Source organism: Melanaphis sacchari, unplaced genomic scaffold, assembly GCF_002803265.2.
Source record: "Melanaphis sacchari strain LSU unplaced genomic scaffold, SCAv2.0 Contig174_pilon_pilon, whole genome shotgun sequence".
Classification (NCBI taxonomy): domain Eukaryota; kingdom Metazoa; phylum Arthropoda; class Insecta; order Hemiptera; family Aphididae; genus Melanaphis; species Melanaphis sacchari.
Genome location: NW_020270814.1, coordinates 333,234 through 357,221, shown reverse-complemented (window position 1 = coordinate 357,221; position 23,988 = coordinate 333,234). Strand labels below are relative to the sequence as shown.

General features: G+C 25.0%; 5 protein-coding genes across 6 annotated transcripts; 3 read left to right on the top strand and 2 right to left on the bottom strand.

Moving 5' to 3' along the window:
• Window positions 1–4,044: 4,044 nt before the first annotated feature.
• Window positions 4,045–4,940, top strand: LOC112592408 (60S ribosomal protein L32). The gene is made up of 4 exons (XM_025336438.1): window positions 4,045–4,154; window positions 4,355–4,454; window positions 4,525–4,677; window positions 4,740–4,940. The coding sequence occupies exons 2-4, from the start codon at window positions 4,362–4,364 to the stop codon at window positions 4,893–4,895; spliced, it is 402 nt and encodes a 133-aa protein (XP_025192223.1). The 5' UTR covers window positions 4,045–4,154; window positions 4,355–4,361; the 3' UTR covers window positions 4,896–4,940.
• Window positions 4,941–5,066: 126 nt separating this feature from the next.
• On the bottom strand, window positions 5,067–7,725 carry LOC112592407 (MOB kinase activator-like 3). Its single transcript, XM_025336437.1, has 6 exons — window positions 7,709–7,725; window positions 7,544–7,636; window positions 7,305–7,455; window positions 5,784–6,011; window positions 5,590–5,705; window positions 5,067–5,267 (listed from the first exon to the last, which is right to left on the bottom strand). Exons 2-6 carry the CDS (start codon window positions 7,583–7,585, stop codon window positions 5,133–5,135), a joined length of 672 nt encoding a protein of 223 aa, XP_025192222.1. The 5' UTR covers window positions 7,586–7,636; window positions 7,709–7,725; the 3' UTR covers window positions 5,067–5,132.
• Window positions 7,726–7,751: 26 nt separating this feature from the next.
• Window positions 7,752–9,074, top strand: LOC112592406. Its single transcript, XM_025336436.1, has 2 exons — window positions 7,752–8,134; window positions 8,256–9,074. Exons 1-2 carry the CDS (start codon window positions 8,021–8,023, stop codon window positions 8,961–8,963), a joined length of 822 nt encoding a protein of 273 aa, XP_025192221.1. The 5' UTR covers window positions 7,752–8,020; the 3' UTR covers window positions 8,964–9,074.
• Window positions 9,075–13,558: 4,484 nt separating this feature from the next.
• Window positions 13,559–19,095, top strand: LOC112592409 (sedoheptulokinase-like). Of its 2 annotated transcripts, none has more exons than XM_025336439.1 (7): window positions 13,559–13,934; window positions 17,285–17,526; window positions 17,601–17,866; window positions 17,924–18,049; window positions 18,125–18,262; window positions 18,592–18,784; window positions 18,871–19,095. In XM_025336439.1, the coding sequence occupies exons 1-7, from the start codon at window positions 13,716–13,718 to the stop codon at window positions 19,067–19,069; spliced, it is 1,383 nt and encodes a 460-aa protein (XP_025192224.1). In that variant the 5' UTR covers window positions 13,559–13,715; the 3' UTR covers window positions 19,070–19,095. The 2 variants fall into 2 exon arrangements, with proteins under 2 accessions (XP_025192224.1, XP_025192225.1); XM_025336440.1 differs by having other exon boundaries at window positions 13,859–13,934; window positions 17,252–17,526.
• A 307-nt stretch (window positions 19,096–19,402) lies between these two features.
• On the bottom strand, window positions 19,403–22,735 carry LOC112592413. The gene is made up of 4 exons (XM_025336443.1): window positions 22,443–22,735; window positions 21,058–21,143; window positions 19,918–20,995; window positions 19,403–19,441 (listed from the first exon to the last, which is right to left on the bottom strand). The coding sequence occupies exons 1-3, from the start codon at window positions 22,516–22,518 to the stop codon at window positions 19,919–19,921; spliced, it is 1,239 nt and encodes a 412-aa protein (XP_025192228.1). The 5' UTR covers window positions 22,519–22,735; the 3' UTR covers window positions 19,403–19,441; window position 19,918.
• Between the last annotated feature and the right edge of the window lie 1,253 nt (window positions 22,736–23,988).

Sequence of the window (23,988 nt, the reverse complement as noted above, 5' to 3'; positions counted from 1 at the left end):
AGTCTCTTTTATTCACACAAATACAAAATTTAAAGTTGATTAGTATTTAGTATTTACACATATAGGATGTACTTTTACTAAAATAGTATACAGTTATTTAACAATTTAAAAGGGGAGACCAACTGTTATTAAAAAGGGTAAATTAAAGTTCCCACATAAGACGTGTATAATAGGTAAAAATCACCCATTGTTTTGACTACGTAAGTTCCAATACGAAAAAAACTTATTATTTTATCAATAGATATGTAAATTATTACATGAATAAAAATAATAACTATACGTCTACACAAATGTCCTTTCCACAGTTCCACTGTAATACTGTATTTAGACATGTGACCTACAACTTTAATAGTTTAATGTTTATTTAATATTATTGTATTTTTATGTATCCTGTAAGAAGCAAAACATTGATTTAAATTAAATTAAAAGTATTTATGAAATTATGAACTGTATAGAGTTGCATAAAATGGTATTATCACAATAATTTAAGATAGCATTCATATATTTCCAATTATTTCGAAAATTTGATATTAGCAATACATGAAAATTCAAAATATAATCATTTTTATTAAATTCGTAATTTTTATCCATATTAGTTCTTCACCCATTGAATCCACAATACTATAAACTTTTACTTATTCTATAATCATAAGTTGAGAACTTTTACATATTTATATTGTATCTTTGTTCATATGGAAACTTGCATAATATTATAAATAATAATATAAAAAACAAATTGTATGTAACAATTCATCTGTTATTATGATTCGTGTGAGAACTTACAAACCCTATTAAAACATTTCCATTGACCATTAATAAATATTATTTCAGTATTATCCATCTACTTGGTACTTGCATAAACATAATATAGGTATTACAGTTCAAATTATAATTAAATTCCTAAAAGGTTTTTTTTCGCAAAGCAAACTTTCTCTTTTGTCTATAATAGGTATGTGTACATAATAAATGTGATTATAAAAAAATAATCATTAAATTCATGACAACAAAGTTTTCGAATCGTATTATAATTACCTAATGTGACACTCCTCACCAGTCACCAATAATTTATATTTTATATTATAGTACCTATTGGCTATTAGTTATTACATATTCCAAAGACCAAAGGTAATTAACTAAATAAAAAATTTAATTTTTTTCTTAACTTACCTACTAAGTTAATTTAAGTTTTAATTAGACACTAGATAAATAGTTACAGTATTAACTGTAATAATACTTAACTTTAAATTGAAATACATGTTTATATAAAATCATTTAAACAAAAATGTTCTTGTTTTTAATAATTGTAAGTATTGACACGATTATATAATTGCCACCTAAGACTATTTAGTTGGTACGAAGTAAGAAGGAATATAGAATTTTAAGATGAAGATAAAAGATTTGAGGTACAATTTTAACAGGCTGATTAATCCAACATTTCCAATTATTTGAAAGTTATAAATTAAAAACTAACTTATTTTTAATTGAATCGTTGATATATTCCTCAATAATATCATTAAACTAGTTTAGTTAAATTAATTATTAGTTAATTATTAACTTGACGTTCCTAACTTAAACATGACTATAATTAAAAAACAAAGTAGGTATTAACCTGAACTCCATTTGATTATTTTCATTAACTAGAACACGTTCTCCGTATTTTCAATGAATGTGTAGAACTTACATATATTTTTCAATTATTTACTGATATCGTTTCTGATAAGTTATTTCGGTGACCAATAATTATTTATCTGTAAACTTTGATTATAAATAAGTTATAACAATAATTTAATCTAATAATAGGAAAATTATTTTTAAATCGTATTTGTTAGTTAATATTCATTTTCAATGAATTGTAATTGATTAATAATAAGAATAAAACGTAAGTATACCGCTTTGAAAATTTAATTTTAATGTTTATTTTATCAAAACACAGAATAAAATAAATGTTATTAATGTTATTATTGTATAATATTAGTGTGCTAGGTACCTACCAAAAACAATCACATTTTCTATAACAGACAGAATATTTCAAGTCAAAATAAACACGGAATCATATCTACAACAAAAAATCAAATCTGGAGTCTCACAAAGATCAGTCTTAGCCAGGGACGTAGCCAGGATTTTGTTTCGGAGGGGGTCAAGTAAAAATAATAATCAGTAGGTTTAAAAATTCTTATTATTGAAGTAAAAATCAAATTATTGTAGCATCAAAATTCAAAAGTAATAATTATTGTTAGTAAATAATAATAAATAAATGTTGGTACAAATTATATCAATAATAATTTTCTTTTGGTTTTGTAATTATATCTAACTTGTCTTTTGATGAAACTTATATTTCCCAGTGAACGGATAAATGAGTCAGCCTGTTAAACGGTAAAATTAAAATAAAAAATATATAAATATATATATGTTCATATTTATATATTTAATTTATATTAATTTTTTTTTTTTACCAGTATATCAATAAAAGATAAAATTTAGTATCTAGTTATTTGATAAAAGACAATCATGATTATTATATTTACAAATTTATCTTATATTAGGTAGGTAGGTATTAATATTGTGTAAATTCTTATCTACGTAGACAAGCAGTTATTATGTGGTTTGGTTTGTATGAGAGTAATTTTTTCTATATGTAAAACGTAAAACTGTAAAAGTATAAAAAAAAATATTATCGATGATATTTCGAGGGGAGGGGCGGTCCGGACCACATGGGCCCCTTCACTGGCTACGTCACTGGTCTTAGCCCTTAGGCCAACCCTCTTCAATATAATATAATTGCTACAATATCCCAAAAATGCCCAACATACATCTGTTAATATTTGCGGATGATATGGTAATCCTTACTGTTACTCAATAAAGCTTCATATTTATCATTTGAAAAACTTTAATCCTCATTGAATAAAATCACATCTGTTAAAAAAAAATGAATGTTGAACTTTAATTCAATCAAAAGAGCCATAATATTCACATTAAAAAGATACAACGATCCTAGGAACATTTGCATCCGTAATAACCAAATGCTTTTTCAAATAAATCAATTCTTTTAGGAGAATCACATACAAAATAGGAAATTTCATTCATAGTTGAGAATAATTATTTTAAATATAGTGCAAAATTTAATTGATAATATACACGGTGCCTGAAAATTACTTTGGTATTAAATGAATAATATTTTACATATTTACATATTATAACAATTATTGAACAAGGAATACTAAGTATAAAACGCAGATAAGATTATAGTATCAACATTTTCGTAATAATAGGTCTGAAAGCAATTAGAACAACGATTTAGTCATAATTATCTCATATTATTATAACTACAAACATAATATAACTGTCTAAAGGTGTCCCGGACCCCTTGGACCTGCTTTCCTATTCCCAATGTTACTATTAATTTACCACTGAGACACTAATTTTAATAAACAACTAAACAATACGAATAAAAGTAGTATAAAGATAGAATAGCCAAAAATGACAAAACACATACAAAATTAACAAATTTTTAATAGATTATACATGTATATTAATTGTGTGTAAAATTAAAATAATATCTAAAATGCAATAATGTGCAGTAAAAGTAAAATAGAAAAATAAAGTTAATAATTAATTAAATAATGTTTTCCTTACTTTTACCATGTCGCCAGTAAAGTTTATTCGGTCATAAAACTTTGTACTGTTCCCAAAGCGTATCTTATAAGCAACGTTCACTGTTAAGTGTTATGCAACGGTTTGGGTAAAAATAAATTGAATATTGCAATTATCACCATCATATTTCGTTTTTAATAATTTGTAGTTGAGTTGAAATATAACACACCCATACAGTGATCTAGTTTTTGACGAACGGTTTTCAAGCCCTACTAAACATTTATCAACATAGGTTGTAGAACTGCATAGTGACTTTATAGGTTTTTACTACGATCACATCGCTCACAGTGATTTAACTTCGAATTTAGGCGCCAATAATTGATAACAAAAAAAAAAATTTTGTAAGAATCGTGAGGTTGGTATACGTTTAATGAGATAATGTCTTACCAATGATAACCTCAAAATACGGTTAGCACCAGCAGTCTGTGTTGTTTATTTTTCTTCGCTCTGAATACGACACTTCGACGTAAGTCTACTTTTCCCGTAGGTCAATCCTGTAAAATGTAAGTATATTTGTGAAATTTTAATCCAAATTTATCAACTCGATCCTCTAATGTATCATTTGTAAGATTTCATTATGAATCGTACGTTGTGTTTCTTTTTAGTCAAAATGATATATTATTAAATTTATAAACGTTTTTCGTTTATTGAGATCAGTTAAAATCTGTACATATCGAGATTGATTTTTATCTAATTATTTTAGATTAACCATGTCGATCAAGCCTAAGTATCGTCCACAAATCATCAAAAAACGTACAAAGAAGTTTATCAGACATCAGAGTGATCGTTATGACAAACTCAAGGTAAGTCTTATTTGATCAAATACTAAATCTTGAATAATATCATTTTTCTTCAATTGTTTTTCTTTTGTAGCCCAACTGGCGTAAACCTAAGGGTATTGACAACAGAGTGCGAAGGCGATTCAAGGGACAGTATTTGATGCCCAATGTTGGTTATGGTAGTGACAAAAGAACCAGACACATGTTGCCTTCTAAATTCCGTAAAGTTCTTGTACACAATGTCAGAGTAAGTACAACTTAACTTTGAACCTATATTGTATGGATTCTAATGAAATATCCACATTCTAGGAATTGGAAATGTTGATGATGCAGAACAGGAAATACTGTGCAGAAATTGCTCATGGAGTTTCATCCAAAAACCGTAAAACCATTGTTTCTAGAGCCCAAGAGTTATCTATCAGGTTAACCAATGGAAATGCACGTATTCGTACACAAGAGGGTTAAGTTTTGTAATCATTATTTAATAAAATAAAAAGTTCTTAAAATCCATTTTTTTTTTTTCATTTTAATATAATATACTATCATATATTATTCAACTCCTGGTTAAATTAACAAAAGAATATTTATTTAAAAATATACATTTTTAAAGGTAACAAAGTTTTAAAATAAATGCCACATAGTATTTGAAAATATACATTTTTCGTTTTTTTTTAAATTAAAAACTATTTTGGTTACAAAATATTATTGATTCTGAAGACAATCCTGGCACATTTTTGATGTCATTTCCATTAATGGCTCCAATTCTTTATTTATGACTAGATCAAACTCGGTTATGAAATAATAGAAATGCTTATAACATGTATTCACGTGTGGTTCCTGCAAAATAAATTAAAGCACATAGTGTTAATATCTAAGGTTAAACATTGTATAAATATACTCAATTTTGAATTCACCTCAAATAATCAAAAGTTAATATTAATAATTAATTCAATATTTTTGACTGATAGTAATAGTTATGAAATATAGTTCAGTAAATATTTGTAAGAACGTTCAACCGTTTAAATATTTGATTTTTATTCAAACATATTATTTTTTTAATTATAACCACTAATTTTAATTAGTTAAATAATAAATTAATTAATAAAAGATGAGTTGAATATTTTATTTCCTTATTGTTTTAATACATAATAATACTTACTGCGCCTATAGATATAATTCGATCAAAATGGTGTATATAAACATGTACAAATACTCTAAATAATCGAGTAAGTATTTTTTTGCAAAGTGGCATAAAAGTCTTTGGAAATGGTACATCTAATAACAAATATTAAAAAGAGCAACAAATTTTATAATGTTAAGTGTTTTCTCATTATAAGGCTTCATTAAAATTACCTGTTGATACTGGGAATAAGTTCTCATTATTAATTTGTGTTTCAATCCAATCCATGAGCAGCGAAACATACTGAGGTGCTGGTAACGGTGTTGGTTTTTTGTACCTTTCTTTATCAGCCCACAAATATTCAAACTTAGGGCCACCACTCATGGTCGGACAAGATGTATCTGTACAGTAGTCACAGACTGTGCCATAAATCAAATTTATTCGATTAAAAAAATCGACCACTGAAAATAAGAAATAAGTTATGTACTAGTGTTCTGTATTGTATATAGAGACAATATTTAAACAAAACCATTTAGATTGCAATATTAATGGAAAAGTTAGTTTATGAATGGACCTATAATTATAATTTGTTAAAACAAAGTCATTTAAATGCTTCAGATTTATTTATTTTATTCAGATCCTAACCTTACTGTACTAGAAAATTATTAAACATACTTTTGCCGCTTATTTCTTAGTTCTTAATCAACAAGTTATTAGAAAATATAATTCACCAATTTTTATACTAGGTATGTAACTTAGTAGGCCAACTAGTTACACATTAGCTATATTTATGATTTTATTCTATGGCTCTCAAGTAATATTATGAGTCACAGAAAACCATAGAATTAAAAAATAAATAAATACAATTTGAAACAAGACAAAAAACATTTTTAAATAATGTAATGATTGTGAGTAATTCATTATATATTTAAAATAAATATTCTTTCATACTCTTTTTTTTTTTTTTTTTTAAATATTGTTTAGAAAATATGCCCCTATATATTAATCTGAGAATAAAGAATAATACAGAATTCATGTCTGAATAAAATATTAAATTTTAAAAATTTTATAGGTAAAATAATAAGTTGAGTTAAATATAATTTAAGATAAATTTAAATTTAATCGAATTTATTGTAAATTTTAGTAATTTAGTTATTATTTAAATATTAGTAGTGGCACAGAATAAAATTTGTTATGGGTAGTTCAAATATTTTAATCAACCAATCATTCCTTCTAATTTACAACCTTTTTGAACATTATTTTATTTTATTTTAGCATAGTTATTAATAAATATAAATAGTTTAATGACATTCTTGTGTATAAAATAAATATTGTAAAAAAAATTAGCAGTATGCAGTACTTTATAATTTTACCCACCCAATATTTATAGCAGTCCAATTAAACTATCCAAAGTGCGTATTTGACGCCACTGAATAAAAAATATTGTCAGCATAAATAATAATTTACGTGAAATAAGATATCAACTTTTTTCAAGCAACATTGCAAATTGCATATAAGTGATATAGTACTGTAAATATCAAATTATATTCAATTTTATACATCTAAATTATATTTATTAGAAATATGATTTTTAAATAATTTATTTAAAAACCAACAAATCCTTGTCGTGCATGGCATATTATTTATAGTCATGCATGGATGTAGCTATATTTTATAGATTATGACTTAAACTTACTGCTAAGATATGATGTATTTTCAATAGTAAATACAAGCATAGAATTTAATAATAATACCGTGAACAGCAATCCAATCGTATAAGTCTTCGCCCGGTGGCAGTTGAACTGCGTTCCTCAAATTTATGCCGGAGTTTAACGAAGCTTGTGCATGTTTATACAATGAATAACGAAGAGTGCCCGGTGAAAACTTTTTTTTCGGTCTAAATGTCTGGAAATATATTTTAATGGATAATTTTACAATGCATACAATACAACAATAGTATATTTGTAATATAGTGCAATATTTTGTCACTTACTTTTCCTTTTTGAAAAAAATCAATAAAACCACTAAAAGACATGCTGAATTTATTTAATACTCCGTAAATGAATACTGTTCCGAAAAATTAATACTAAAATTAAATTATAATTAGTAGTAATATATACTAAGTTACTTAAATTTAAGATACTTAAGTGGTTTTTACTTTTTAGCTTTTATTATCTTCCCATTTTAATACAATGATTACAATGATATACAAAAACAGTGTATTGGGATAACATTATCAATACTAATTTTTTTGAAATGCGATAATAACAGTATCATGACCAGTTGCAGCTTATCGTGAATCCGTGGATCGTAATTTCAAATTTGTAATCAAAAATCCAAATATTGAAACAGAAGTTAAAATTTTGAAATTATATTAAATTGTAATGAATCATTAATTATCGAGTTCATTTAATTTTTGTTGCATGTGTTCAATGTTTCAGTACTATGAAGAAATATGTAAACTATTATAATGGAAATATCAAATTTTAGAAAAATAAATAAAGATCGTTTATCTGCATTTTTGGAACATTTGGAAAATAAAAAAGTTTCTGATGATTCTGGCGAGATATTTGAAAAGTGTTTAGTAAGTCCTTATTCATATACATTTTAATAATTATTTAGGAGTATTAAATTAAATTAATATTGATACACTTTAAAATATCAAACCTATGGTTTATGATTACACTTTTTTTTTTTGATTTTAGATGATTTTGAAAACATTATTATACACTTCATCAAACTTTATACCTAAAAATACACTCGGCACACAGTTTAACATTCAAAGTTTTCTGTATGCGATTAATTTTGATGTAATAGAACCTGATCATATGATCAAATTAAAATCAATACTTGATCAAGTGGCAGACTTTGATATCTATGCTAGATACATAGAATCTATCTTAAATAAAAACAACAAGTCATTGAATTCAGTTTTAATGGCTGTTTGGACTCAATTGGGATCAAATGTATTGAAATTGCCTATAATTGTTCAAGAAAAAATCATTAAGGTAAATCCTTTAATTTTTGAAAAAACAATATTGTCTGCAATATCGCTGTGGGAAATAAACGATTTAATTGATGTATGCTCAAAATCACCATTGGTATTCCAATCATGCTCAAGTATTTTTAATGAATTGCTCATCAAGTTAAACTTTAGCAATACATTTATGGAGTTTTTGAACTACTTTGTGAATGGTGTCAGTTCACGGTGCATAAACAACGATATTGATATTGTTAATATTTATCCTAGCAAATGTAGAAGTATATTAATCTTAAGAGACATTAAGAACAAAAATTCAACTTTAGTAACAGAACATGATTTAAATGATGAAGTAAAAAAATTAGCTTTAGCTTACCCTAAAGAATCTATTTGTTTGTTAAGTCATTTTCCAGATTTATTCATGTCATACTGAAGTATCTTACCATTTTCTGTTATAGGCTGTGAAAATTTTTTCATTTATCCAAATTAAATTGCCTGTTAAAAACTGAGCTTAATAATTTTTACTTTTTAGTACCTATACAATATACCTTTTTATGTATTGTCATACTAAAAACATGTTATATGTTTATGTACATTTTTTAATGTTAATTTGTATAATAATTTTTATAATGTATTTACACTTTTATTAAATTTTTATTATGATTTGTATTAATATTTGAATAATATTTACCATAAAAAAATTAAAAACTTGGTTAAACAATAAATTAATTTTCATTTTTAAGTTTAACTAGCTGGCAAGGCGATACACAAAAGCACATTGTAATCGTTCACCGAAATGCGTTTGATGTGGTGAGTTTTGCCTTTCAGATAGTTTGTCAAAAATCAATACATTTACCTTTCTTTGTAAATGTTCCATACCCGACCAACTATAGAGGTTGTCCATTTTACAACCTATATTAATCGACTTGACAGTCTAAAAAAAAAAAATTACCTAGCTAAACATAATTTCAAACTCCCTATAGGTATAGTAATAATAATGTAATGATAACAGTACATCAAATTATAAATTTCCAACTATTTGTTTCATCTAAATGTTATCGAATAATGAAAAAATAATGGCAAAAACTACTCGAACAGTCGAACGTTTATAGTGAAATCAACACAGACAAAAACTATCAGCCATCGTTTTTTCTTGACAAACTCGTCTAGGACAAAAATCCTACTCACTATTCCTAATCATCCACCTTGACGTCTCATGCTGGCTCCACATTCGGCACATTCTCACGGAAGCGGCGACACGAACACGAGGAACGAAGTTTGGTTCACTCGTTTCGTCTCATTCACGAGTAAAAATATACATAATAGTTATGTGTTATATGTATTTAGCCATTATCTCATCACTCTTCACCTCGTATGCGCTTCACTCGAGTCGGTGTTTTGGTCGTGACTCGTGAGACCAAAGGACAGTAACACTCCTATGAATCTCGCCTAATTCCCGACGATGCGACATACAAGAGTGTTCAACTATATAATAACTACATAGCATTAAACACAATTACACAACTGGTCAGTGGTCTCGTGATCTACTTGGTTAAATATCCAAAAATAAACAAAACTAGTATAGTATCGGAGTTTGGAGTAATAATCAATGGACGCCAACTCTGACATGCGACCACGCCCAATTTACTATTATTCCAATAACAGTAATAATAATAATAATAATAAAAAAACCAGTTAATTGAATTATAAACATACAAAAGTTCCACTTTAGTTTAATTTATTTATCAATATAATATATATTTTTTTCGAATAATCTAAATTGAAATTTAACGTGTAGCAAATAAATGAAAACATTTTAAGATTGCATTTTTCTGCTATAGTGACTGCTACATAAATAGATGATGGGAATATTTTTTTAATACTGACATCTATAATTGGTGGTTAATGATTAATATATAAATAATAATCACAATTACTTAAGCTATTATTTTATTGTTTAGTGAAATATTTAGATTTTCAAAACAACTTCAGCATTTTACTTTATGTTCTAGAGCTGAGCTCGGCAACCTTTTTGGTGTTAAGGACCAACACATTTTCTCGGGCCATACCTACATCTTTTATTTACATTTTACAGTTTGAATTTTAAATTTTAAATAAAGTTTAATTTAATTTATTTAAGTTTTATCACTGTTTGGTACCTTTATTAATTTAACGTGGTATATATAAACAAAGTTAGGTTATCAACTAACATAATGTGATATTCCAAATTTTTATATCAATTATAAATTATAATCGTGGGCCACATAAAATCGCTACACGGGTCGCAGGTTGCTGATCCCTGTTTTAGAGTAGATAATAATTATAAACTCCACACAAAAACAAAAAATAAATGTTTATTAATTTAAGACACAATCATCTTAGTTTATATTATATTGTCAAATTAACGTCAAATTTGCTAGTCTAAGCTTAATATTTATTATACGTAATATGCTATTAAAGAATAAAGATTTTGATATCTATGTCAATAGATTTAGCGAACAAATATTGTGTAATAGGTATACACTAATGAGCTAAAAATAAACAAAAATCTAGTAAGTATTTCTGTATTATTAAAAATTAAAATTGGTTTAGAAATGATGTAGCTGTTTCCAATTATTTTTAGTTTAAAAAACCTTAATTTTGAGGCTTCTTTTTTTTATTTTACATAGGTATACAATATACCTATTTACTTAATTGTGTTTGTAACTTTACAATTTGGTTAAGTCGAGAGACTTGGTTTAACCTACTACAAGTCTATGCAAATATTTTACAAAATTTAAATTGAAACATTTCAAGTTCGTCGAGTCGTCGAGATTAATTTCGCAAGATTAGGTAGTCTATTCTGCCAAAATTATGCGTATCTACAAACATTGACAAAAAGGTTTGTAAATGCCAATAATTTTAATTCTTATGAATAATTTTGCAAATTGGTTTTGTGGATAAAAGAGTAATAACGATAGACTTTAAGGAGTTTTTAAATGTACTTATAAACCTTAACACATCGTTTAGTACAATTTTTGACATTCTATAGAATATGCGATATAATATGTAGATTACGTTAAGACATCTGTAATATTTATCTGCAACTCTCGTGTTAGTGAAATTATTGATAAAATCGATGGAGATTCTGAGTTAATAGTTGAAATATAAACGGCTATACTCTTAAGTGCAGAAAAGTGCATATTATGTTATTACCTACATTTTATATACATACATATTTAAATATATTCAAGATATTTAGATTATTTTAAGTTAATTATACACAACGAACTATTTCACACCGTTCTATAGTAATAACTAATAATCGATATATTGACTCTAAGACCAGAGGTTAATATGATATGAGTATGTATAAGGTATATCTACTAATACATTATAATAATTAAATGAGAATAGTTTAATTAGGTATAAACACGAACATGTGCGATGGTATCCATAATCTTCTTGAATAATAATGATATACAAATTATAATAATATAGTAAACGAAAAGTTTTTGGCAAAATTAAATTCAACATAACTTATTACTAATTTACCTAACAAATGTAATTAGTATATATATAGTTATATAAAATAAATTAATTATCATGTTATATTTTTTTATTATATTAACTTGTTTATGACCTATGTCCTATAATAAAAATTTTAAATAAGTATACAATTTTAAATTAAATATATTGTTGTAAGAGGTAGTGGGGTTTGTCATGTTTTAAATAAACTCTATTAGGATTTAAAATATGCTTGCCATGCCACTACTTAGTAATATTTAGTAATATTAAGTATTGACTGATAAATAGTTTTGTTCAGAATAGTTTTTTTTATATCAAATTAGTTCACCATATACTAATTATTGTATACCATGCCGATAATATACATTTATACCTATATAGCAAAGTAAAAAATTAGATGAGTTAGTGAATCATCTACCTAGGTACTCATTTTTCACACCATATAACAATAACTACCTAATACTTTAATTCGATTATGCATGACGCTTGTGGTGTGAAAAGGGTATTAATTACCTATTAATAATTTATTTATAATTTGTAATTCTTATTGACACTAAGAAGTAAATTATAGGTCTCTAACTTCAACTAAATTATAATCTTAACAAATAATCATTTGCACGCAAAACAATTTTGTTTTTGAATGTGACTAATTCATTATTCTATATTTATATAGGTTAATTGCTCACTAATCAAATAATTATTTCTTCATATTTTATGTACGAGTATAATAATTGACAATATTGTATCTATAGTTTATATACGTTTAGCAGAATGATCGTAATCGTTTTATATATAAGTAGGTGCTGTATTTCTATATTGAATAACGATAAATTTTTTGGAATAATTTGATTGATTGTCAATTCAATTTATGAGTTACGATTTGCGTATACTTTTAAATTTCTAAGTTTAATGCAAGTTTGTGGTTTAAAAAGTTTCATATAGTTAATATTTATACCGTATAACACTCTGTACTTTGTGTTTACATGTTATAAATTATCAAATTATAATTAGTTTTAAGTTATATATTTACCAACTATATTATTTGTATAACAGCTAGGTTTTGGTAAGATCAACTCTCATAATATAGGTGCCCCGTCATGGTTCACGGGATAATATTTTTGATAGACAAGCATACAATGCAGATAAATGTCAACCCACTTTATTTATTTACAATAAGATTTTGCCTATAGTGTAAGTAATGCAAGCTTCATTGAGCATTTATCTGGTGACTGGTTTAAACAATATAGTCAATAGATAGGTAATAGCTATAATATGTTGTACACAGTACACTTGAACGTATTTTACAAGAACATACTGTGTGAGTAAAATATAAAAAAAAATGAACAATAATTCGATAAGGACGTGTTTATGTTTACTTAAAGGAACGTGACCTCAAACCAGTTTGACCTGCGAGTATTTTACTATTTAATACTGATATAGTGATATTGCAGTTCGTGCGATAGACTGTATACGTATATACGTATACAAATATTTCAAATAAACCAACCAATCAGTTTTAATTTAATTTTTGGCGTACGTAGTTCATCGCACTTCTATATATAGTTAGTTCTAATGTTAACATATTTTGTTATTAATAAAATTAAATATTAGAATCCCGTTAAAAATATTTATTTTTTGTACAAAAATAATAAGTTGATAAACCATCAATTGTTGCATTATGGATTTTGAAAAATTAATACTCGGAATTGACATAGGAACAAGTTCAGTCAAAATTTCACTTTTAGATAGCTGCACTTCAAAATCTGTTTATGCAAAATCGGTTCCAACTAAAGCAAAAATGAATCCTAGTCATCAAAAAGGTGATGAGCAAGATGTTGTCAAAATTTTGCAAGCAATGCAAGAATGCTTAAAGTCACCAGGAAAAATTATGGAAAAGGTAAATATTTAAATCGAAAATTAAACTATATACCTAAATGTACAACAATACTATGTAAATTATAAAGATATATCTGTATAGTATTTATTGATAATCGTATACATTACATATAGAAGGAAATTATTCTAATAGGTAATATTGTTTTTATAGATAATATTTTAGAATTTATTCAAAAATATTTCATAGTTATAAACTACAGGGCTCGAATTCTATAGCTTTGGCTTATCACTATATAATACAGATAGTATGATGTATATGAGTAACAAAGTAAATTATATGCATTTATTAAAAAAATATAAATATTTAATTATATATTTAATATTTTAAGCAATTTAGATATTTAATGTTTTTTCTCAGTTGTATTATTATTTTAGTTTATTAAAAATAGATTTATTTATTTATTATTATTTTTTAATTATTGTTTTGTAAAGGAAATTAGATTGAAAGAGAAGGAAAGTAAATGAACCTTGTAAATTTTTAAGCTTTAACTATAAAAATAATTTTTACATTTTTTTGATTTAATGAAATTTGATCTTCAAATGCTTATAAAAAAAATCATGTCTGTGTTTGTGTATAATAAAACTTTTTAAATTGTTAAAATCATTACTTGGTAGAATTTTGTATGAAATTTTCATGGTTTTTGATTAAACTTAAACATATTTATCAACAGTTTATTTCCACTTAATCAGTGGAATGTTATACATTTCAATGATTAATACTTTTTGAATAGAAAAAAAAAACTGAATCTGTTTAATAATATATTGTTATTTTACGCGTAAATATTCAATTTCGTCAACATGTAAACCCTATAGACGGTCACATAAATTATTTGTTGATTAGGTAAGATCAATGTTTTTTGATAAATATTTAAGAAAAACTATATACAGCCTATATTGTAGTTATTTTTAATATCTTATAGTTTGAGTCCTGTTAATAATTATTTTGTATTCAAATAAAATTTAGCTATAGTCATCATTAATTGTTTAATATAAATTTTAATTTAAATAATAGATTAATAATAATTTATCTTTTTAGATTCTAATATTAATATAGATAGCAAAAAAATAAAATAATTTCTTATTTATATTTTGTAATTTTTTACAATTTGCAATTAGTATGAGGTACTTAGTAGGTAGATACTTAGTTGTCCTGACAATCTTTTTTCAGAACGTTATTTGTCCGTATTTTCAAATCTATCCCTTATTAATCCCGTTTTTTACCTTACTGTTATAATTTATTAATTTAGACAAAGTTTGTTAGGTACTTAATCTAGGTACTAAAATAAAGTCCAACACACCGAGTTATAAATTATAATCGGTAACTCGTCGTTATAATTTGGGCCTACAGTTAGGAGTATACAATTGGTTGTATGGTAAATTAAATTAAATATTCAAATAATTTAATATCCTCTGTGACTAATCTGTCATCAAATAAAAAATATATTAAAATAAGTTAAGTACCCTATTCGTATTAACATTTCAAAACTAGCAAATATTTTAAAAACAATTTTGGAGAAAAAATCCAAATTACCTTTACGTGTTTAAAATAATTATAAATTATGAAAAATTAATAACATGACGTTCAAAAATATTATCACGTTATTCTTTTTTCGTCGTTTTTCTTAAAAATTAGTGATCACTTTATTTACGATGTAAATAAATAGTTGCCCTATAGTTTTTATGATTCTCGGTAGTTTGTAATATATAAATTTCGTTTTAACATTCGTCTGTTTTTTTATCGTTCTATTATTATTATTATTATTATTATTGTGTCATATACCTACCTGCTTATACCAACGTAGGTACCTACATCAAATATGTAACATGTAATTAATCGTAATGCATGTATTATTATATTACCAATGCAACGCACGGTCCTAATGACATATTGTCGATGATCAAGACGCTTAAATGCAAAAGTTTAATGTGTGGCAGACATCTGTATGTCAAATTTGCGTTGAATATCTTTAGAGAAACCAACTCTGAAAATGTAATAAAGATAAAGTTTTACTATAATTATTCAAAAGGAAATCTGTTGGTGATGAAATGGTACTATTAATAGATGAACTGTTGGCATTCAGTTGGATATAAAAATGAAAAAAAAAAGAGATTTCTCACGTCAGTTTCGTAATTTTTAGTTCCGTAACACCCGGAACACTGACTCAAAGGAATATCCATAATTATTGACGTGCTACAGATGACTATCTTGTTTGCCCACCCCACCCATAAATTTATTTTATAAAGCCTTAAGAACTCATACAATACACGCTGAAGTTGTTTGCATGCATCAACTGTCTAAGGATCCCATATAACTGAACCATATTTAATAATTCGTGTAACTCTAACAGGTGCACAATATAAGGAATTCAGTGGGATAGTTGAAATTCACCAGATATTCTTATAATGAAATCCAACACTTTCAAAACTTTGCAGGTAACCTTATCACTGTGGACAATAGAATAGATGGAGAAACTAAAAGTAAAATCTTTATCAGAAATTTCAGTAATTACAGCAGGAACGGGTTAGAGCCATTCAAAGTGTAGGAAAAGTAGTAGGGAAGTAATTTCTGTTAAATATCATTGAATTTATTATTATTAATATTCATTGTAAGACCGAATGATTTAGTCCAGGTAGAGAAACTATTAAGATCATTTTGAAATTTAAAACAAACACGGGCAAAATTGAATCTTCAAGAATATTTTTATATAGTCTGCAAAATTAACTACAAAGCAACTGATTTTACCTAAGACGAACATATTATATCGTTTACAAATAAAATTGATAAATTAATAATGTTGTTAAATTAATCTAAATTATTAGAATGTTAATACTACCATAGCTCCCATATTTTAAAAATGCATTAACATAAACCTATTATTCTTAGTACACAATTTAAAATAACTCAAGAACTATACCTAGTCTATAAGTTCAAATTTTGATTTGGATACATCGTAATTAAAAAATTAGGATAATCTTTATTTCATTTAATACTTTTTAAATAGCACTGAAAATCTCAAGAATTTAAAATTATGGTTTTAAAAATAAAGAACAACTTAAGTATTATTGAAGAAAAAAAAGGAATGAGTATGCTCGGTGAATCATTCTATATCTCTTAAAATCCCAGAAAATATAAATTATTCAATATAAAAAAATACTTAGGTCCCTATTAAGTTAAATATTTTAATTTAAACTAAGTACTCTTTATTTGTTGTAATGTAAGTACACATATACATAGTTATGGTTACAATTTATGTGAATAGTTTTAATCCAAAAGGTAAAAAAATCACTTGAGTATTTTTAATTTGAATAATCATTTAGATAAAATATTGACCTGTAACTGATCCTGATAAGGTAAAAGCGATTGGTATTTGTGGTCAAATGCATGGAATAGTTTTCTGGAATGAAAATTTTGTACAAACATTTTGGGAGAATGATTTTAAGAACGATACAGAGAAATTGGTATCTAGTTTATATACATGGCAAGATGCACGTACAGATATAACATTTTTGTCTAAGCTGCCAAAACCTCATTCTCATCTAAATACATATTCAGGTTATGGCTGTAATACTATTTTTTGGTTAAAAGAAAATCAGTAAGTTTAATAGGCGTAACTAAAGATTGAATATTTATAAATAAAATACAAATGTTTTAATACATATATTTTAGACCAGAAATATTGAATAATTTTAAGCATTGTGGCACAATTCAAGATTTAGTAGTATCAATACTTTGTAATCAAGGAAAGCCAATCATGTCTACTCACAATGCAGCAAGTTGGGGATATTTTGATGTAATTGACTGTTCCTGGAATACAGATATACTAATTGAAGCAAATTTTCCAGTTCACCTATTACCATCAGTTGTACAGCCTGGAATAAATGTAGGGACATTATATGAAACAATTTATCAAATACCAAAAGGCATAGTAGTTGGTAAATAATTAATGTTTAAAAATTATAATACATGTATTTAACTAAATTGTCATTAAGGTGTTGCTCTTGGTGATTTACAATGTTCAGTAATAGCCACATTAACAACAATGACAGATGCTATTATTAACATTTCAACTTCTGCTCAAGTTGCATTTATAACCAAAACAATTGAGACACAATATGGTAATATTAAAAATTATTAGTATTTTGAATAATTCATATAGTGGTTTGTTGTATTATTTTATATTGTAAGACTAGATGGTATTGAATATTTTCCATATTTTGATAACCATTTCTTGGCAGTAGCAGCTTCTTTGAATGGTGGAAATGTCATAGACTTTTTTGTTAGATCTGTGCTTAGCTGGATATCTGCTCTTGGATTGACTATAACTGAAGGTAATTTAAAATATTTATTTACCAATATTCAATAACATTTAATTTAATTTAAGGCTCAAAACTAAATTTTGAAAATCAATTTATTATTAGCTTGTAACCATATAAAATCTCAGCTTTATATTTTATTTAAACACTATAATCAAAACTGGTTTATACTGAGGATTTTTTTTTAAATTCCTTTTAAGCTTCTAACAGTAATATATTTGTTTGATAATATACTTTTAAATCTTGCTTATTAGTACACATATATAATATTATTTATTTTCTAAATATTAGAATATTTTATTTACACATACATAACTATGTTATATGTATCAATTTTATTTCAGATGAACTATGGAATAGATTATTACATTTATCAACCGAAGAACATTTGACAACTCTTATAGTAAACCCTTTAATTTTTAGTGAAAGACATGATCCAACAACGTTTGGTTCATTAATAAATATAACAAATAATAACTTTACATTACCAGAAATATTTTCAGGTTTTTGTAAAGGAATGGTTAATAATTTACTCAAGTAAGTATAATATATTATTTTAAAACAATGTAAAATACAATATTTTATAATATAAAATCATAAAAATTTAATTGATTTGATTTTAGAATGATGCCAAGAGAAATATTATTGAAAGCTGGAATTCAAAGAATTATAGGATCAGGATCAGTCATAACTAGAAATCATATAATAAAAAAAGAAATAGAACATTGTTTTAATCTCCCACTAAGTGTAAAAATGCCAGAAGATTCTGCTTTTGGTGTTGCTTTAGCATTATTGAAGAATAATCCTTATTTATTTAATTAATAAAAAATAATTAATTTATTTTATTATTAAAAGTGTTCATTAAATTATATATAATATTATATATAAATTACACAAGAACTGAAAAAAAATGTTTGGTAAATTTATAGATACAAAACATGAAATTATCAATTCAAAAATGTATTTAACACTACAATATTGCAATCATAATAACTACTGTAATATTAATTTATCTATAAATAATAATAATAATAAAAAATAAAAATATTATTAACATTAAAAACTAAAATTATATTAAATACTTGAATTGTTGCATAAAAATAATTAAACGTCACAGTAAAAATTAAAGACTAACAAATTAAATACTTTTAATATTGTTAGTTTTATTTTTTTGGAATATTCATAGCTCAAATTCTGAAACATAAATAAACTTAATATTAACATAAAATGTATTAAAATTAAATATACAAGTTAATAAGAATAAATATATATAAAGCATATAAAATAAATATACTGTCAATGTCTATAATTTTAACATAGTATATTATACAAATTAGAGCCATAATGAAAAGAATTTGATTGATCAGTTGCAACATCAATATTGAAAGTTATTATGTATAGGCCTACACTTATATTCATCACTAAATTTAATTATTTTAAAGAAAAAATGAACTAAAGCATACAACTTGAAATGTAGGAACTACAAAGAATAACTTATACTATTTATGGAGTAAGTCTTAACAAATGAACAAAACAAATCTGGTTAGAAATTATGATAAAACTAATAATCTGAAGTTATAAAATTACAAAATATTACCAGTAAATAGTAATTTAGAATCAATAATAACAATATAAGCTTTTAATAATACATAAACATAACATAATATTACCTTAAGAACTGCTATTCAAATTCATTAATTGTTCTTGTAAAACAAATGACATTGTACATGGTGTCAAAACTCCTTTATTCAACATTTCTTCGCGAGTTTTGCCTTTAGTCTTAGGAGTTTTTAAAAAACTGCAATCTTTGTTTAAATTGTTGAAAATTCCATAAGCACCAGTCATTCTAGTATAATTTTTTTCCTTCACTGTTTCTACAGTGATATTTGACATCTGTGATTCATTACTGTCATTATTTCCATCTTGAACTTTTTTCAGCAATTTATCATAGTTTTCATTTACTTTATTTTCTATAATGCCAAAATGTTTTTCAATTTCTAGTTCGATTTCTTTGAACCGGGTCTTCATTAAATTACAACACTGTAATTTAGTTTGGCGAATATCATCAATTTCTTTTTTTTTCAGTTCCTCAATATCTTCAATTAATAATGACAGATTTGATGTTTGAGCTTGGCGATTATCATCAATTTCTTTGTTTTTTAATTTTTCAATTTCTTCAACTAATAAAGGCACATTTGATAATTGTGTCTTGCAAGTATCATCAATTTCTTCATTTTTCATTACTTCATCTAATATAGGTAGATTTGATGTTTGAGTTTGGCTAAAAGACTGACATATATCTGGCTTCAGAGCAATACTTACATCTATTAAACTTGGAGTTGTGAGTTTATTGAAATTATTTTCATGGACAGGAGTCAAATTTACATCAGGTTCTGAGACATTAAATATGTCTGCATTTTTTTGGACAGATTCTAAGTGGCGGTTTAATAAATATTTAGAGGCAGATGATAATGCATTGTTAAACTGTACTTTTTCATACTTGGTACAAGGTGAGTCAATTAAAGTGTTAAAAAGTTCTTTTGATTGCAATACAGGTTCATAAGGCTTTTGGCGGGATTTTCCCATTGATGATTCAAGAAGTTTAATTCTACTAGGTGGAGATAATGGAATTTTATTATGGTTATTAAACATATCCATGTACGTAGATTTAGGTATGTCAAAAGTATTTTCTGCATAAAGTTTATCATGACTTTTGGATTTTGATGAAGAAAATTGAAAATTGTTAATCTAAAAATAAATAGAAGTACATTTATTATTGTTGCTTTTATATTATAAATATTTATAAATACCTCATGTAATGGCTTCAATGTACGTTTCATAACAAATGTATCATCATCAAATAAAGCTTTTTTTGGTCCTACTGATACTTTTTCTTCTAAAAAATACAAATAGACATAAAGTATTTAATTTTCCATATACCTAAACTATGTGGTGATATAATTAATTAACCTGTAAAATTAACAACAAATATAATTATATTAAATAAATAAATTTTTTTTTAAATAATAGAATGGTACCCATATTTTGTTTTATTAAATTCATTACATTTTAAATCTTAAATTATTAATTATCTTTAACAGTACCTATCATTAAAATATAAATAATCCAGAAAACAACGTAGATATTAATAAACAAGAAAACAATATCAGACACCTTTGATCATATAAATTAAGTATTATGCATTTATGTCATTATAGTTAGGGTGAAGATATCAGCATAGTAATTATTAAAATGAACGCTATTTATATCATATTATAAAAAATCAAAAAAGTTAAACTAGGGAAATTCTTTAATAATAAAAATTTACTTCATTTAAATTTATTTATTAATATTGCACAGAGATAGGTTATATATTTGTTATAACATTACGGTAAAAAAATATATATATATTTGTTAGTATTGAACCTAAACTACAGTTATTACATTATTTGAATATCTAGTTATATCATTTTATTTATGATGTGTTGTAAATGCTAACTAGATACTTTACTCTAACATAAAACAATATTAAAGATTAAACATATAGTTTTCAACAATAGATGCATAATATTATTATTAACCAGAGGGATTTTACTTGATACTAAAATAATAGCCCTTATTCATTATTTATATATTGCACTATGTATCGCATAATTATGAATACAGTACCAAATATTCAAAAAATAATTATAGTTTTACATTATTGTTGATTAACCCAATGCTCGTGGACTTTATCACAGTAATATTGTTGCAAGTAATAAGTTATCTACAGTTCTGAGACTCATACATGTATAGCATGTAGACTGTAGTTATTTCAATAAAGTAACGAATATATGTTTGTTATAAATTACCTATCATTATCATAAATATTTAAAGATAGTAATAAAAATGTTACATCATTTAAATAATTGTGACAAGCATGACACTTTTACAACGACCACAACTTTTGTAAGATTTTTATGAAACACAGGTGTTTAATTGTAACCAAAAATTACTTTTATATAACTTTATAATAATAGTTTTAATGTAATCACATAGCAAATAGTTAATTTAAGGAATAAAACAAATCTAACTCAAATAATATGATGTTTTAAGTTCATAAAAATATAAAAATGAATTATATAACATAGAACGAGTTGTAATATTATGTTTAAAATAGGAAGTAATAAATACAGAATTATACTTAACTACTTACCATTATTATATTCGGGAGTAAGTTTAACAAGATTTTGTACAACACTACGACGACCAACGCGCCTTTCTTTATTCATTTTAAATCTTCGAGGCTATTAATGTACACGCAAATTAAAAAACAAAAGGATTTAGAAAAATCCAACAAAATACAAGGTCGACTAGTACAAAAGAGAAAATTCAATATTTAATAACAATAATAAGAAGTAACAATATTCAAATTTTCAACGATACCGAAATTCGGCACTTGACAGTTAAAATGTTAGATTGAATAAATTGATAAAATTTTAAAAATTAAAAGCAAATTCCGTTAAAATACAACTAGCAACTACACCTTGAAGTACAATAAGTACATAGTCACAAGGATGATAATATTATTAATTATTATGTATTATATGGTTGATATTAAATTTGAAATTTGAATCGGAAATTCAGACATCGACGAAAAATAACCGATATTTTAAAATTTGATATCAATTATCAGCTTTTGGTAAAGATTCCTAGGAATTCCGTGGTGCATGGAACAAACGATGTATACTCAATATTATTCCCCGCCATTTTTTAATTTCTTAAACGTTTTACAAAATGATTATTCTAAAGCAAATTAAATTTTTGTTCAAATCGAAATATTATAAAATACTATAGTCTAAAGCACTATAACAGTCTATATTTATATTAATACATTTTATATTCATTTGAAGTAAAAAATTGCAAATTATTTTGTAGTTAAAATTTCATAAAAACTTTCCTTATTGTATTTAAGTTTTGAACATTTTAACAAGCTTCTTCATTGGTAGTTCATACTGAAATAATAAAATCTAAAAAATTGTATAATAACAATAATTTTTAATAGATATTTTAAGTTCCAATTTTTAATTTGAACAAAATAACTTATTTAAATGATAAATATAATGATATAAAAATTACCTTATCATGATTTAAAGACATTCGTGAGAATTTAAACTTTTATGTAATTTATGAAACAGTATAAGAACGTAATAGCATTCTTGGTTTATTTTAAAATGTTATCTTTTTATAAGTATTATGAATCTATTTTCACTGTTACAGTATTTAAAGAAACATATTAAATTTTGAGTTATGAAATAAATATGTATGTATTAACTATTATTATAAACACCAATAATATAATAAATGGCTCTAAAGGCTGATACAGTTTCCGTTTAGAATTATTTTTGTATAGGTAGGTACCTACAATGATTAAATTCAAATTCAACACACCTATAAGAATAATGATCCACTCAAACCTATTAATGTAGATATAGTAGAGTAGTACTTACTAACTTACCTACCTTTTTTGATTTACTTTGAAATACAATGATTTTTTTTTATATTTTTGCATCTTTCACCATTTTTCAGTTTTAAGATTTTGGTATAGATTCTAATAGTCAATTAAATATACTTAGTACTTTGATAATAATAACAAAAAAAAATCAAGAATCTTCAAAACAAGTAGGTCACATTTGTAATAAAAAACTTAACTTGAAATTTTCTATACACGTTAACATTTTCCTGATATATTGATTCTTTTA

Coding starts and splice junctions, on each gene's coding strand:
- LOC112592408 (XM_025336438.1), top strand. CDS start 4,362: ATGTCGATCAAGCCTAAGTATCGTCCACAAATCATCAAAAAACGTACA. Junction 4,455..4,524: donor ATCGTTATGACAAACTCAAG/GTAAGTCTTATT, acceptor TTTCTTTTGTAG/CCCAACTGGCGTAAACCTAA. Junction 4,678..4,739: donor TTCTTGTACACAATGTCAGA/GTAAGTACAACT, acceptor TCCACATTCTAG/GAATTGGAAATGTTGATGAT.
- LOC112592407 (XM_025336437.1), bottom strand. CDS start 7,585: ATGTCTTTTAGTGGTTTTATTGATTTTTTTCAAAAAGGAAAA. Junction 6,012..7,304: donor CGATTGGATTGCTGTTCACG/GTATTATTATTA, acceptor TCTTATTTTCAG/TGGTCGATTTTTTTAATCGA. Junction 5,268..5,589: donor GAATTATATCTATAGGCGCA/GTAAGTATTATT, acceptor TTTATTTTGCAG/GAACCACACGTGAATACATG.
- LOC112592406 (XM_025336436.1), top strand. CDS start 8,021: ATGGAAATATCAAATTTTAGAAAAATAAATAAAGATCGTTTATCTGCA. Junction 8,135..8,255: donor AGATATTTGAAAAGTGTTTA/GTAAGTCCTTAT, acceptor TTTTGATTTTAG/ATGATTTTGAAAACATTATT.
- LOC112592409 (XM_025336439.1), top strand. CDS start 13,716: ATGGATTTTGAAAAATTAATACTCGGAATTGACATAGGAACAAGTTCA. Junction 17,527..17,600: donor TTTTGGTTAAAAGAAAATCA/GTAAGTTTAATA, acceptor CATATATTTTAG/ACCAGAAATATTGAATAATT. Junction 17,867..17,923: donor ACCAAAAGGCATAGTAGTTG/GTAAATAATTAA, acceptor ATTGTCATTAAG/GTGTTGCTCTTGGTGATTTA.
- LOC112592413 (XM_025336443.1), bottom strand. CDS start 22,518: ATGAATAAAGAAAGGCGCGTTGGTCGTCGTAGTGTTGTACAAAATCTT. Junction 21,144..22,442: donor TACTCCCGAATATAATAATG/GTAAGTAGTTAA, acceptor TGTATTTTTTAG/AAGAAAAAGTATCAGTAGGA. Junction 20,996..21,057: donor CATTGAAGCCATTACATGAG/GTATTTATAAAT, acceptor ATTTATTTTTAG/ATTAACAATTTTCAATTTTC.